This window comes from Notolepis coatsorum, assembly GCF_963971535.1.
Source record: "Notolepis coatsorum genome assembly, chromosome: 13".
Taxonomy (NCBI): Eukaryota; Metazoa; Chordata; class Actinopteri; order Aulopiformes; family Paralepididae; genus Notolepis; species Notolepis coatsorum.
Window position 1 is genome coordinate 115,198,506 of NC_140177.1, and position 17,135 is coordinate 115,215,640.

The window sequence follows — 17,135 nt, forward strand, 5'->3', positions numbered from 1 at the left end:
TTTCCTGTCTCATATTTAGTTTAATTTGTTGCATTGATTTGTTCCATAAATGCAAACCGTTCACCATTAGGGCCTGATTTGAGAGGATGAATACAGCATTTGAATATTGGCCAAACATTTTGAAATGCATATGGTGCAAGATGAGATTTGTTGATTGAAGGCACAAGTCAAAGAAGCATAGTGGGTCTAATTGTGATGCATATGCCTGTGTATAAGCAGTTTGTTATTAAAATGAAAAAAAAAAAAGTATTTTATGGTATCTTATTAGGAGGGGGTCCGCGAATTTCATCAGAGATGTTTGGGGGTCCCTGGGGGGAAAAAGGTTGGGAACCACTGGTCTACACGACTGTGAGTCAATTGCCTTGACAAAGTGATGTTTGACACAAAGTGATGTTTGACACAAAGTGATGTTTGTATTACACAATACCTATTTCTGAACCTCTTAAATGTCACCCCTGAAAATGTTAAATAAAACTAATACTGAGACTAATAAAAACTAAACTATAATAACCATGACTCCCGGTAATGATGACAGCTTTTGAAGACCAATTTCTTGGTCTTTCTTGGAGGGGGGGGGGATGTTGGAATGTTACAGAGGTTCATTGTGGTTCAAACTCATGTAACCAATATGAAAATGAACTACAAATACTTTAAATATTCTTAATTTACCACAGTAACACTGCAGTGATTCACCATAGTAATCATAATATTCATAGTGGAATATTAAAGTTTAAGGTCGATCACTGTAGGATTCATGAGGTTTTACTATAGGAATGCTATGGTTTCTGTAGTGATAGTGATGAAAAAGACGCAATGTTCTTCGGAAATAACGTTGTTTGCACCTTATTATTAATAAAACTATTAAAGTGATTTGTGAGCTCCAGTATCTTATTTGGGTTCAGTCTTTAAAGGGGCACTTCACCAACAGGTTTTTTTGCAGATAATCTCACACACATCCAAAAGCTCTGTGTTAAATTACAGCTCAATGAAATGATAAGGTAGCGGTCTCTAAAAGTCAAGGTATTGATATTCTTCCATCTACATCATTTCATGATGAATTTGAAGTTGAAGTGATGAAGTTTGGGGATGTGTGCGAGATTGTGTGCAAAATAAATCAGCATTGTTTTCTTTGGTGAAGTGCCCCTTTAAAAAGTGAGGATTCCTTCACAATAGACCTGCTCCTAGTTTATTGTCCTACACTGAGAGCACCGACCTCCCATTGAGGAGGGGCTGAAGCCCAAGATATTCCTTTAATTCTATAGTTTCACCATAGTTAACTCTGGTTTGGCAAGGTTACCTCTAACACCAAGTTTACGTTTGTGTGTTCATTTACATATCCAAGCCTAGCTAATATTAAGACCGATTTTCCCCTCTAATCTTAACCATTTCCCAAACTCTAACTATAACCTAACCCTAACCTTAAGTTAACCGAACCCATCTCTGCCCTTAACCTAACCTTAACCATAACGTTAATCTAACCACAAAAGCCACAGAGAAGCGGCGGCATGGCTTTTTGTGGTTCGTAGCAAGTTCTCGCTCACAATTGATCACAGGCCTAATAGTCAACCCATCTCAAGGATAAGCACTCCCGGATTATCATTGACCAAAAAATCTAATCAAGTGTGTAAGGAATACTGGAAAAGATATTGTAACACTGAAACATTTGGGCATTACACAAGAACAAGGGGCTATTCCAAAGTTAAGTTATGGGTAAGTTCCACCGCAGAGCAACATTACACACATTTACCAGATTGAGACTTAACTGATATAGGGCTGGTCCCCACCCCCCTTGGCCCTACCACTTGGCCCTACCCCTCCGTTTTGCATGTAGCCATGTAGTGTAGGGTGTCCCGATTCTATTGTGGCTTTAGGGGAAGTGATCATCTAGCTCTCCAACTGGCCCTCCAAAACGGAGTGCTTTCAGATCAGATTGAGGGGTTGACTTAGGTTTCAGTTTCAGTATTCTTTTCTATCTCACACCGTTCCAAAAATGATTACAACTATTTCTACGGCTCCAAATCAAGAAAGAAAAATATGGTTTAAAGTATTTTTTTTTTGGGCGGTCAGGTGGCGTAGCGGAGATTGCGCTCGTCACCAATGCAAGAGGCTGCGGTCTCGACTCCTGGAGTCAGCATTGCTTGGGGCTTGGGCTGATCGCTATACTAACCTGTTTGGCTGGGTTAGGGGGAGGGCAAGTCATGGGTGGGAATCTGGCGTTGTGGACAGCGACGCCTACAGGTCAGGTCTGGGCGCTTGCTCAGCGGAGGCAGGACTTGATGAAGGCACCGTGACCTCCCACGCGTTACACTTCACCAATGAGAGTCCTCGCTGCCAGGTGAAAAAAATAGTCACTGGCTGTCGCCGCGCGTGTCGGAGGAAGCGTGCGGATGACTTCAGGGTTCCCTTGTACCGACCAGTAGGAGAACATGCACACAACAACCAGGTAGGGGAGGGGGGAATTGGCATAACGACTAAATTGGGACAGGGAGAAAACAGAGAAAAATCTGAGAAAGAGAGTATTAAAAAAGAATAATAATAAAGTATCTTTTTAATAGCAGACACAATGGTTATGTCAGTTTAACGATCAGATATGGCGAAACAGGTCAAAGTGCTGTGGTTGATACATATATCATTATAATATGTAACTACACTGTAGCTTAGGTTTCTAGGCCCTGAAAAAAAAGAATACGCTGATACATAGTCACTAAGTCTTTTACATTATTGTACTACTGATGTGAAATGAGTGGTGTCCCATTTCCTAGGTAAAGATTTAACCCCTACCCCTTGTAGCTTTGTTTTGAAGAGCAATCCAAAACGAGGGGTAGTGCCAAGGGAAGGTAATTGGGATTGGGCCTAATTCTCTCTATGTGTGTCGAGTTTAAATAATAATAATAATAATAATGACTTGGATCTATATAGCGCTCTTCATGACACCCAGAGCGCTTCACAGAGTCCATTATTCGTTCATACACAGTCATACCGGTGGTGGTAAGCTACAATTGCAGCCAGAGCTGCCCTGAGGCTAATACAGCTAATATAACACGAGTATGGGACACAGCCACACATGCACAAACCAAAAGATCTTTTCTCATATAAAACAGAGCACTATGAGATAAATAACTCCCACATAGAGAATTGTGCCACTAACCGTTTGCGCACTGTGGCGTCCTGGCTGTCAGCGCTGAAAGCTTTGATCTCAAAATCCACTGCACATTGCTGCAAACAAAAAGAATAGCGTCCCGTAATGACGCTCACAGCGTAAAGTAACAACGTGTTAACACATTGGTCGCCAAAATAGCTTTCCAGCGCTATTGCCCGCCATGTGTTGACCGCCAACATCGCTGTACAGCGTTTTTTAGATCAATATTTCATTTTTTCGCCATGGCATTCATAATTCATCCACCCAACCCCCGGTGCCCTAGCGGGACCCTAGATGGGACTGCAACGGCTCAATACCGCCGCCTGGTGGATGGTCGGGCGAGTTACACACTCAAAAACCGGAAGTTGTCATCGGTGCGTCGAGGAAATTCCTCCGGCAGTCACATCTCGCTACGGGTCTCCTGACAGACACTATAGTACATATGGATCGTTGTCATAACGCAATAATCTATATGATTTCGGCGTTTATTGCGCCATACAAACCGGAAATGGATCTAGGTGATCGGTGTCAAATAATTGGGATATTTCTTCGCCAGTCTCATCGGCCCATGGTAAGAGAACAGTAACGTTATTTTCAACCCGATTGTGCATTTCCTTGTTTGCAAACAGTCTGATCAATATATCCACCCATACTACATAAAGCCGTTACTGATGATCAAGGAATTATAAACGACACACTCCATGCATGATGAAGCATAATGTATACCGATCATATACATTTGAATTTTTAATATAGCGTGTATGGGAAAGAAATGCCAATCGATAATCGTCAGGGCCTATAACTACTGTTTTTGGAATTACAGCAGAAAAGATAAAAAAACATACTTATATTCTCGAAGGTATTAACACAACAATGTATGAATGAAAAGGAATAACGTTCCCACATCCTGAACGATAGATAATCGATGTTGAATGGGCCATAGTAATGTCAATATAGCAATACAATTAAAAAAGTTATAGCCCTGCAAAGAAGGTAAACATCTCCATAGGCTTTTAACGGTGGCAGAGAGTGGTATAAGATCCCGAAGGCTAACCGGCACTGTCCGCTTCCATTCATTGTGCTAAGCTAGGCTAACGTGCGGCCAGATAGCTTTCTACTGAACGCACAGAGAGGAAACTGGTATCTATCTTTTTGTCTCTCTCTGGAGAAGACGATAAGCTAAATGATTTCCAAAAATGTTGGCATGTTCCTTTAACAGACCATTATTCTGAGCCTCACCTTGCCCACGTCTCTGGGTCCGGGCTGGAGACACACTGAACAAGGCAGGTTGTCAGGGAACTGAAAGAGACAAAGACAAGTGACTTGCACTGTGTGTGTGTGTGTGTGTGTGTGTGTGTGTGTGTGTGTGTGTGTGTGTGTGTGTGTGTGTGTGTGTGTGTGTGTGTGTGTGTGTGTGTGTGTGTGTGTGTGTGTGTGTGTGTGTGTGTGTGTGTGTGTGTGTGTGTGTGTGTGTGTGTGTGTGTGTGTGTGTGTGTGTGTGTGTGTGTGTGCGTGCGTGCGTGCGTGCGTGCGTGTGTGTAACACGATGAGCTAGCATTTATGAGTCGACAACAACAAGGGCGCAAATATGTTGACTAAGCCCTCTGGTCCTCACCTCGAAGAAGAAAGGGTTGACTAAGCCCTCTGGTCCTCACCTCGAAGAAGAAAGGGTTGACTAAGCCCTCTGCTCCTCACCTCGAAGAAGAAAAGGTTGACTAAGCTCTGGTCCTCACCTCGAAGAAGAAAGGGTAGGCGTTGTCACCCAGCTTGCACAGGAGTTTCTGCTGCGTCTTCGTGTGGATCGCCTTCTCCTTGTCCTCCAGGGGAGGGTACACCTGGCGCGTGCACGTGTAGATCTCCCGACGGAAGACGATGCCCATCACGTCCATGTCGTCTCGGCCGTAACGGAATGTGCAGGATAGGGTGACGAACGCTACACACAAGGAGGGTTGTTCACGGGTTATCCTGTCCTTCCTCGTTCACTTCACACACAGCCACCATACTGGGAAGTCGTGGAAGTGTCCGTTCACTTCGATGTTAAAGGAACACGCCAACATTTTGGGGAAATTAGTGTACCGTCTTCTCCAGAGAGAGACAAGAAGATAGATACTAGTTTCCTCTCTGTGTTCAGTAGAAAGCTATCTGGCTGCACGTTAGCCTAGCTTAGCACAATGAATAGAAGCGGACATGGCCGGTTAGCCTAGGCATTGTCCAACTAACACCTCTCCCGAAGGCTAACCGGCCATGTCCTTGTGCTAAGCTAGGCTAACATGCAGCCAGATAGCTTTCTACTGAACCCACAGAGAGGAATCTATCTTCTTGTCTCTCTCTGGAGAAGACGGTACGCTAATTTCCCAAAATGTTGGCATGTTCCTTTAAAACCTTGTTGTGAAAAATATCACTTGGAGAACCAGAATAGTCAGAACAGGCAGAAGACACTAATGTTACTACAGACTCGTGATTACCTGATTCAGAATGTTTTTAACTGCCATAGTTTTGTATTTTGGAAATGTATGGGAGTGAATGAGCCATTTGTTTGAAATGTGTTCATAACAACCTAAGTCAATAACAACACCTAATAGAAATGCAGCTGCATGAGTCATGTAGGAACAGTTATGATTTACGATTTACATTTTTATCATTTTGATGCTATCAATCAATCAATCAGATTTATTTATAGAGCACATTTAAACATGACACATGTCAACCAGAGTGCTGTACAGAGGGTAGATACACATATACATCTCTAGACAACATATAGACAACAATCACATCTCAGTTTTACAGGAGGACACACAAGAAAACAGGGCACGAGTCAGTGTACATCGGGAAATGCTAATGAGTAGAAGTGGGTTTTGAGTCTAGACTTGAAGGTATCTGTCGAGGGGGCAAGCCTAATGGAGGTGGGGATGCTGTTCCACAGTTCAGGGGCTGCGACAGCAAAGGCACGGCCCCCCCTGAGATTGAGGTTAGACCTCCGGACTGTCAGGAGCCTCTGATCGGCTGACCTGAGAGACCTGGTGTTGGAATAGGGGGATAGGAATATCTCCATTAATGATAGCAGCGATGTGTATAAGGCGAATTAATTATTTAACACTGGTTTAAAAGGGGAGCATCACCTCATTGATTTGACTATTCACCAAAAAACAATGCTGATTTATTTTGCACATAATCTCACACACAGTTTTGCACACATTTTTGTTGTCAAGTTGTCTCCCTATTCCACACCTTGTTCCTAACGTTTTGTACACTGACAACAAGTTGTCTCCTGTCCCTATATCACACCTTTGTCCCTAACGTTTTGTACACTGACAACAATGATTGAAATTGATTGATTGAACATTTTAATTAACAGATTGCAGAATGGGTACAGTACAGTACAGCTCAATACCCAAAATTGTTAAAGGGATGCAGACCAGAGAAAGACTTCTGTCTTGTTTACATCAGGTCCCCCATTTTCAATTCATAATGACATTTATGACATACACAACATACAGATATAATAATCTAATCTAATCATCTAATCCAGGGGTTCCCAAACTGTGAGAGCCCGCTTGGGGGTGCGTGACATGAAAAGGCTAATGGCGGTGCTACCGTGCTATGGTGTTATTTTACTAATAAATATAACTAATATACATTATTTCAAATGGGGATTTTCACTGTGTAAATCATGAAATTTACGTTTCAATTAAAAACGTACGTTTTAATAATAATTAAAAAAAAATATGTATCCAAAATGCACTTTACTTACTGCCAAAATGCCATGGGCGCGCGACTGGGACCGGTGCGCTATTATTGTGGCAGCGTATATTATGCTCATGTGTTTTCCTACACTTCATGTGTTCTTGGAGGGAAACAAAGTTGTCATGGGTGAACCTGTAAAAAGCCTAATAACAGAACACCTCAACCAACTCGCTGAGCAGCTACAGACATATTTCCCACCGTGACCCATGACCTATGGATGCATCTCAGACGTGGATTCAACCCATTTGAAGTTTCCCCTCCTGTCCCACACCTGTCACTACAACCGCAGCAACAGCTGATCGACCATCTGATGGAGCATATACCCAGACCTGGCAATGCAAGCCGTGAGGAGGATTTAAATGCCCTTCGCCAAAACCTAAATCTATGCGAGGCTGGATTATCTGCTCACAGCAGTGAAGACAAAATATCGCCAGACTGCATGATGTTGAGAAGGACTTGCTCATTAAACTGTCTTCAATTGCCAAATCACCAAACTTCGCAGAGCTTTGTACACAGATGCAGGCCCATCCATAGCATTAATCCGAGAGACGAGGGCAAAGTGCCGCGAAGTGCGCGTGATGGGCCGTCCAGTAAACGAGGGTATGTAATTAACCATCAATATAATTATTGCTACCAGGTTAGTGCTGGTTTTAATATATTAATTTAAAATTAAACACAGAGAACATGACTCCACATAACAGAGAAAACAACACAAACCCAAGCAAAAGCAATTGCAATTATGATTAATCTCAGGCCTATACTGGGAATAATCATGCCTTTCTCTCGCGCTCTCTCTCTCCCTTCCACTCCTTCTCTCTGCCCCCTCGCTCTCTTTCTGCAGGCCACTGCACTTGAAAATCCATGAAAATGCGTTTGGTTTTTTGGCCAATCTGTTTCTGAGTCTACGCATGTAATTCTCATTTTGTTCTTTTGTGTGGTGAAGTATTTTATTTGTTTGTCATAGGCCTACTACACTTTGGTATATGTTCTTATTGGAATAAACCTGATGCCTTTAGTGCGCTAGACTGTGTTGTCTTTTTTATGTTGGGGATTGGGGGTGCGTCAGCTAGGTCGGGAGGTGACGGGGGGTGCATGGCCAAAAAAGTTTGTGAACCGCTGATCTAATATAATCTAATCATTTATGACATACATGACATAGAGATATACAGTACTGTTACATTTGTGACATACAAGATTCTGCAAATATACAGTACTGAACGGTTCCCGGTCGCGGCTCACGGCGCTGTGATGAAGTGACGTCATCAGTTTGTGACGCTCTGTACCGAAAACGTAGTCCATTTCCGGGTTTTCTCGGCGTGGCATTATGACGTGGCCTTGAAACTACACGCTACTTTTTATTTTGTCTTGATAAACCAAAATAAATGACTGAACCAGGATCATTTCAATTCGACGCTAAATAAACTTTTACGCACGCGTAAAATGTGCCAGATATAATTTTACATGCGTTAAATTTTTATCAATATCTTGGCCATTTTTTGTGCTAGAATGAAACGGAAAAGATTGGGAGGAAGTGACGAAGGAGGCGGAAGTTTACTGCCAGAAAAGAAGTGTAGAAGAAGCCTGCACAATTCGTCCACTAGATAATTTCTGTCGGACAGTTAGTAGTTAGTAGTTCGACTTTTATAACAGTAGTAGTAGCAGTAGTAGTAGCAGTAATAGTAGTGGTAGTAGTAGTAGTAGTAGTAGTAGCAGTAGTAGTAGTTGTAGTAGCAGTAGTAGTAGTATTAGTAGACGTTTTAGTAGTAGTAGTTTGAGCTATCCTGTGCTAACGTTGACGATCCATCTTTGGTTGGTGATGGTGACTACAACGAAAGGTCCACTGATGATGAATGAATGAATGAATGAATGAAAACTTTATTAACAGATTGCAGAATGGGTACAGTGCAGTACAGCTCAATACATACAATTGTTAAGGGGATGCAGACCAGAGAAAGACTTTCGTCTTGTTTCCACCAGGGTCCCCCATTTCCAATTCATCGTAACATATATGACATACATGACATACAGATAGACAGTACTGCTACATCTATACATTTATGACATACCAGATTTGCAATTACAGTACTGTATTTGTGATACAAAAAGAGTCCAGAAAGAACAGAGTATATACATTAGGCGTAGAAACTGTACATTGGATTGGGTAGGTGGGGGTGGGACTGTACATTGGAGGTGGTTGGGGGGGGGGGGGGGGGGGGTTGGGTAGGAGTGGGGGGGGGGGGGGGGGTTGGGTAGGAGGGGTGGGTGGGGGACACTGTACAACTGTACAAACAACACTGTACATTGGATTATTGACGACCATACTTGGTAATTTACTGTACATTGGCGGGGGTTGTGCTCGGACATTTACAGGGGCCAGTTTCGAGTTGCAGTCTCCCTTAGGTGTTTTTTGAGAGAGTTTTTGAAAGTGGGTAGTGATTCACATTCCTTTACAGCTTTGGGTAGGGCGTTCCACATTGATGTGGCATAATTGCGAAACGTGTTTAGACCCTTGTTTGAGCCGAATCTGGGTTTAACATGATTTGTGGAGCTCCCTCTGGTGTTGTGATCGTGGTATTCACTGACCTTTGGGAAGTATTTAGTCATGTACATGGGTACCTTGGTCGTGTAGTGTATCTTGTAGACCAGGCCCATTGCAAGTTGCTGTACTCTGTCGTCTACTCTAAGCCATCCTAGGTTGTCAAAGTGGGCAGGGGTGAGGTGGGTTCTAGGGGTAAGGTCAAGCAGTAGTCTGACCAGTTTGTTTTGAGATGTTTGTAATTTTGTTTTTAGCGCCTTTGAGGTGCTTTGGTACCATGAGGTGCAAGCATAGTCGTAGTACCCTTGAATGAGTGCTCCTGCTAGAGTCTTCAGGGTATTCTTGTTTGATGATGACAACAATGAAAGGTAAAGACACTTATTTTGGACTTTGATTGCTTTTGTTTTAGTCAGACTTGTTGGGAAAGGCAAAGAAAGGCTTTCACATGATAAGTGCACATGATGAATGCACATGTACAGGATAAGTGTACATGATAAGTGTGCATCAAGAGAGTCCTTGTTGAATGTTGAATGTCTACAGTGAGGAGGAGCAAGGAGCAGAAGGAGCAGAAGCCCTGCCTTCAACCAGTTCAGTGAGACATGGAAGGAGGGCTAACCAAGACAGGTGAGAGACTTATTATTATTATTATTATTATTATTATTATTATTATTATTATTATTATTATTATTATTATTATTATTAGTATTATTATTATTATTATTATTAGTGCTTTTGTTTTAGTTATTACTCTGTTCATAAAAGTTGAAAATAATGTATTTTTACATGTCATTGTCTACAGCAATGATTTGCCTGGGACATCTAGGGGGGCAGGGCGTGCCCAAGCCAGATCCAGGTCAAGAAATGACCCAGACAGGTGAGAGACTTATTATGGATGTTTATTGCTTTTTTATTATTACTAGGTTTGCAGACTTTGTACGCAATATATACAGAATAGAAAATTGAGTGTATATACAGTGTGTGTTGTATGAGCAGTGTTTTATATGTACAATGTGTGTGCCATTTATGTGCAGACATGATGAGCAGCCTGCTCCAGTCCGACGCAGGACAACCCAGGCCAGGCCAAGACGTCCAGCCCAGGCAGGAGATCAGGCAGGAGATCAGACGCCCTGGAAGACCGACAGTGATCCTGATCCAGCCCCTCAGCCCCTCCGGTTCATGCCGTGCAGACCCCCAGGACCGCAGCTAGACCCCCATGCCACGTATACACAGGTAACACCTGTCAAAAGGCATTACAGTTTGACAGGTGCAATATTTTTTTTGGATACGCCTCAGGCATCCTGCACTCTATATGACTGCACTCTAGTCATATGTGTACTGTATATATGTATATTGAATATCCCACAATTTAATTATTTAGTTATTTTTTACTTTTTTACTGTAAACCTTTTTTTTTTTTTACTTTTTTTTGTAAAGAAAATTACCTTTACTGACTTTTTGTTTTAAAAAAAAGCATGCTGGTGATCATTTCCAGTTGATAATCAAAATTTCGTCTGTGTTTATTACCTGTGTATGGAGAAAATAATGCTTTGTAAATTGAATTCTGATCTGTTCTCTTTTGTTTATGTAAATATGCTACCTGAGGGTGCATTTCCACTGTTTTATATCCTTGATTTGATATGTTTGCATTGGTTCATAGTAAAAAAAATAACACATTTTCTCAATCCGATTTTGTGTTTTGTGTTGTACATTATGCAGTATACAGTATATACAGTATTATACAATATGAAAACTAACTGTCAGGTCATATATGTGAGGCTGTGCTGAAAAAAAAGATACCAAACATACCATGGTAAAACATTTAAAAATGGGAATTATACAATTTAAATCAAAATTAGCCAAAACATTGAAATATCCCAAGACCTGCAAGAGTTCAGATCCTAACAGTAAATATATAGGCTATGAGGGGGAGGGAAAAGTAAATGTCTCCTGTCCCTATTTCACACCTTTGTTCCTAACGTTTTGTACACTGACAACAAGTTGTCCCTGGTCCCTATTCCACACATTTGTCCCTAAACAAAATGTGAAAAGTGGGCATATAATGAGGACAACGTTTTTAGGCACTGACCTTTCCTTCCATTCAGAGCTGCAGCGTCAACCAGGATTATGCCATCTAGTGGTAGGAAGAGGTACAGGTTACAGTATGTGTATTGTTTATATAAGAAGCATATTGCATAGGATTCTCAAATGCATTTAGGCGCATGAGAAAACGTATTGTAGAGACAAAAACAAGATCAGGAAAAACCTGATCAAACTTCCTGAAAGTGAATGAAAGAGGTTTCTTCAAATGCAGGACACGGGAGCCCAGAATGACTCACAGACCTTCAGTACTTCTCGTAGGTTTCCAGTGCACATGATATTATATATATAATATCATGATATTATATATATAATATCATGCGTATAATATCGTGTGTGTGTGTGTGTGTGTGTGTGTGTGTGTGTGTGTGTGTGTGTGTGTGTGTGTGTGTGTGTGTGTGTGTGTGTGTGTGTGTGTGTGTGTGTGTGTGTGTGTGTGTGTGTGTGTGTGTGTGTGTGTGTGTGTGTGTGTAACTACACACCCACTGGCTCCACAGAATCGACGCGGTCAATAAAATCCCTTTTCCCCATGTAGACTCCGACCTGAATGAGGGCAAAACAAAATGTCTTTAACTACAGTAGCCAGCGAAATGCAAACATACAATTATTCTTACTGTGCATGTGCACCACACACACACACACACACACACACACACACACACACACACACACACACACACACACACACACACACACACATGTAGGCACTTACTAAGTTAAGTCAAGTCAAGAGTTTTATTTGTCACGGCATACAGGGCATACAGTGAAATGCGGGTGGTCATGCCCCCAGCGATTGTGCAATAATACAAGTAATAAGAATAAGACATAACAGGTATAATGTACATAAAGTTTAAAATGCATGGTAAAAGACATGCTAAGGTCCTGCAATAGTGCAATACAGTGTTAAGCTACAGATGAGGCACTGGGTCTTATGTACACTACTATACAATACTATACTATACAATATACAGTTATACTATATATCCTTATGCTATCTTGCTATATCCATCTATTGCTATACAAGAACCACTCCCGTTCTTTATTTATTTATTTATTTTTATTTTTTAAGTAAAGTGACCTTTTCATTTTGTAAAGTGACCGTTTGGTGTGAGTCAAGTCAAGTCAAGTCAAGAGTTTTATTTGTCACGGCATACAAGTATACAGTGAAATGCGGGGGGTCTTGCCCGCAACGATTGTGCATAATACAATAATAATAATATAATAAGAATCCAATAGAACGACATTGTGCAATACAAGTAATCAAAGTAGGGCATATCGGTATATGTACATATGAGTTTTTACAGAGCATGGTAAGACATGCTAGGTCCTGTGATAGTGCAATACACTGTTAGCTACGGATGAGGCACTGGGTCTTTATGTACACTGCTATACAATGCTATATTATACAATCTCAAGTTATACTATACTATTTTTAAAGTGACCTTTCATTTTGTAAAGTGACCATAAATGTGAGCATGTGCAGCATGAGTGTGTGCTCATGTTAAAGTGGCAGCTAGTGTGTGAGCGTATACAGTATGTGTGTCGTGTGTGTGCTCATGTGTGCTTGTGTGTGGAGAGTTCAGTGTTCAAGACTCTGATGGCCTGGGGGGAAAAGCTGAGCCGAAGTCTCTCTGTCCTAGTTGCTGGTGTGCGCAGGCGTTTGCCTGACTGCAGCAGCTTGAACAGGCTGTTATTGGGGTGGTGAGGGTCTTTCATTATTCTGCAGGCTCTGGATTTGCACCTCTTGTTGTATAGAACCTGCAGGGGTGGTAGTGCAATACCCGTGGTACGCTCGGCTGAGCGCACCACTCTCTGTAGGGCCTTCCTGTCCTGTGCCGTGCTGTTTCCATACCAGGCAGTGATGTTTCCAGTCAAGATGCTCTCTACAGCTCCGGAGTAGAAGGACTGGAGTATCTTCCCCGATACTCTGAACTTCCTTAACTGTCTCAGGTGGTAGAGGCGCTGCTTCGCCTTCTTTACGACTGAGTCTATGTGTGTTGTCCATGTCAGATCCTCTGAGATGTGGACCCAGGTACTTAAAGCTGCTCACCCTGTCCACGGTAGCCCCATTTATCCACATTATATGGTTTAAAGGTAAATATTATATGTGGTGATTAGTCAAAGCATTCAAACTAATATTTTCTACTGAAGTACACACCTATAATAATGAATGGGAGAGAAAATAGTTCCTACTGTACATGCAACTGCTCATAACAACGTCTGTGGATTATCTTGAGTAACTGTATTTTGTTGTGTTTTGAGCGCACAAACCATTGTATTGGCATGATGGCATAGAGCTCTACAGCAGATAGGCTACTGTATGTCCAAAACTAAGCGAATGGAAACTCTCTGGATGGATAAACAGTACTCCAGTTAAAGGAACACGCCAACATTTTGGGAAATTATTATCGTCTTCTCCAGAGAGAGACCAGAAGATAGATACCAGTTTCCTCTCTCTGTGTGTTCAGTAGAAAGCTATCTGGCTGCATGTTAGCCTAGCTTAGCACAATGAATGGAAGAGGACAGTGCTGGTTAGCCTTCGGGAGAGGTGTTAGTTGGACAATGCCTAGGCTAACCGGCCATGTCCACTTCCATTCATTGTGCTAAGCTAGGCTAACACACAGAGAGAAAACTGAGTAGACGATAAGCTAATTTCCCCAAATGTTGGCGTGTTCTTTTAAATTAAGTAATACACTCTTCTGTAATCTGACATAATGCTCTCATACACTTGGTTTAAATTGGGTCACGTCACGTATCATTACTTTGTGTTACCGTCACCAGCACAGTTTGACAGGAGACATAAATGGAGTTGAACAGCTTTAGAAAAAAAGGCACTTCACCAAAAAACCATGCTGATATATTTTGCACATAATCTGCCGTATGTCCACGGTTTTGCACACATTAATTTAGTTTGATAGTTATTGAGATTAAATTAGTTTGAATATGGCCAACAGTGACATCATCATGAATCCTTGCGTTATTAAATTAATTACATTATTAATATTAATTACAGATGAATGAAATGATAAGGTAGCTATCCCTATAATACAAGATATTATATTTTTTAACAAATATTAAAAAAAAAAAATTATCTACACCATTTACAACACAATGATTGCACTTTGGGCTCCAATTCTGCACTTTGGGTTGCAATTCTGCACTTTGGGCTGCAATTCTTGTATGAAAGGTGCTATACAAATAAAGTGTATATGTTAATTATTATTATTCAATGTCCCTGATGACGTTGAATGGCCATATTCATATGATTATGTGCTAAATGAATCGGCATTGTATTTTGGTGAAGTGCCCATTTAAATGACATGTAATATACAAGAATGACTGTGAAACTCAAGTAAGTTATTTTGGGAGGTGAATGGTTCATGTTTTAGAAAAAGCTATTCTCTCACCGACTTGTCTTTGCACGTCTTCTTGAAGAATATCATTTTTGAACTCATTTTCGAACTGGAAAGATGCTCAAGTCCACAGACTCTAGATGGGGAGAGAGACAGAGACAATTAAAGGGGAACACTACCCAATTTAAGAATTCATATTATAGTCCAAGCTATTTGTGAATATGCCATTACAAAATAAGTATCATGGTAGTCTGATGTTAACTTAGTTTTGGTCACTATCATGATGGTAGTGACCAAAAATTATCGAAATACCATGATACTATTTTTGGAAATACCATGATACTATTATGTAAGGGTGAACAATCTCTCCTAAATCACCAAATCAGAGTGGTAAAACACTTGGTGATGTCATAAAGTCTGGAGCTGCTCCATAGACAGTGAATTGAGAAATATGGTAAATATGACACTGAGAGCACCCATGGGGGGGATGTTTTGAGTATATGGGTACATTTTCAGTTTCAGAACTGAGAACAATAAAATTTGTTCACACATGTATTTCAAACCTGTAAAAAGTTTTCGTTTTTGAGGACTGCATACTTTTTTTGCAAACCAAAATACTATACTTTATACTTATACCACATGCATTAGCCTGGTCTCTTTTGAAAGATGACATTCTGTAGTATCTGAGACAATAAGGAAAACTCACCTTTAGTGGTAATGAAATAGAGTAACATAGGTCTGAACTTGAGTTGTAGATAAACTTGTTACTCAAGTTTTTCTGTAGTAGTTAGTAGTCCAGAAGTAGTATTTCCCCAGAAATTCGTATGGCTTAAAAACCATGTTCAAATTTCATAAAGATCCGTTCAGAAATGAGTGATTAGGAGTGATTTTGGTAAACTGTGTACAAAAGAAAAGCTCTGTTTTCTCATAGACTGCAATTCATTTGGCGGTTTTTCTCTTCCTGTTTTCGCTCGTAACTTTTCACCTAGATCCCTGATTCGTACATCCCCAGGTGGGGTATCATTGGAAAGCCACACTCATTGGCTACAACCCTGTCCAATTTTCGAGATCGTCAAATGATTGACGGAACTAGAGCCCCAAGAGTCGGGAGAAGTATTTGCGCTTTACTGTGTACTTTGCGCAAGCCTCAAATATCGCCATGTAACTCGAGAACCGCTGAACGGATTTTGTCACCTGAAAGGGCTATCGACAGGCAAATGGGGCTTTAATTCGATATATATATATATTGTATTACAAAATATGCACACCCGAGCCACTAGTGGCCGCCAAAGTGCCGGTGGGGAAATCGTCCTCAAGAGGGCCCACATGTGGGCCCTTGCAAGGTAAGAGTTATTAAACATTTTGAACATGTTGCTACCATTCACACAGTAAATGGTACGTTCAGAACTCTGCCGCCAGGGTTCTCACCCGCACCAAACCCTGGCAACACATCACCCCCACCCTCATACACCTTCACTGGCTTCCTGTAAAATCTCGTGTCACCTTCAAGATCCTCCTGCTCACATATAAATCCCTACACACCACCGCCCCTCAATACCTATCCGACCTTCTCCACACCTACACCCCCTCCCGGAATCTCTGCTCCTCTGACACAGGCTTACTTACCATCCCACAAGCCTGGTTGCGGACCTTCGGGAACAGTGTTTTTAGTGTCGCTGCCCCCACCCTTTGGAACTCCCTCCCCATGGACATCTGAAATGCTAATTTTCTTGTCCACTTTAAAAACCTGCTGAAGACCCACCTCTTCACCCAGGACTATGGTCTCTGATTCTCCTGAGCATCCTATTCATTCTGTTTTTTCTATTTAGTTTGGTTCTGTTTTTGCTCTGTTCTGTTTGCTCTGTTCTGTTCTGTTTTTGTATTTTGTTTCTTAGTTTAGGTCACCGCTATCCTCTCCCCTCCCCCTTTTTATTGTAAAGTGGCTTGGGTATGTGAAAGGCGCTATATAAATTCAAGCCATTATTATTATTATTATTATTATTATTATTATTATTATTATTATTATTATTATTATTATTATTATTATTATTAACACTGTGGTGATGCTGTTTAACTCCTCTGATGTCTGGAGGGTCGTGGCTAAACTCCTGTTAGCTGACAGTTGTTCATGTTCACTAATATATTTGCCATTGCTCCTCTTTAAGAAAGCAGGTTCTAAATGTATTGCACATAATAGCTCTACCATTGTAAACATTATTGTCATCTTTGCTCCATATGTTCATGCTCTCCTAACATACACTCACGC

The 17,135-nt window shown here is 41.2% G+C and overlaps 1 protein-coding gene across 1 annotated transcript in view; it reads right to left on the bottom strand.

Annotated features, from left to right (window-relative positions):
* Nucleotides 1–14,971, bottom strand: part of saga (S-antigen; retina and pineal gland (arrestin) a) — a gene marked incomplete at both ends in the record, with an annotated part of 78,501 nt that extends 63,530 nt beyond the window's left edge. Inside the window, 6 exons of the mRNA XM_084327776.1 lie at nucleotides 3,149–3,216; nucleotides 4,379–4,438; nucleotides 4,873–5,072; nucleotides 11,506–11,550; nucleotides 11,999–12,059; nucleotides 14,924–14,971. Of these exons, the coding sequence (XP_084183902.1) occupies nucleotides 3,149–3,216; nucleotides 4,379–4,438; nucleotides 4,873–5,072; nucleotides 11,506–11,550; nucleotides 11,999–12,059; nucleotides 14,924–14,971 (482 nt within the window). The remainder of the gene's footprint in view (nucleotides 1–3,148; nucleotides 3,217–4,378; nucleotides 4,439–4,872; nucleotides 5,073–11,505; nucleotides 11,551–11,998; nucleotides 12,060–14,923) is intronic.
* Between the last annotated feature and the right edge of the window lie 2,164 nt (nucleotides 14,972–17,135).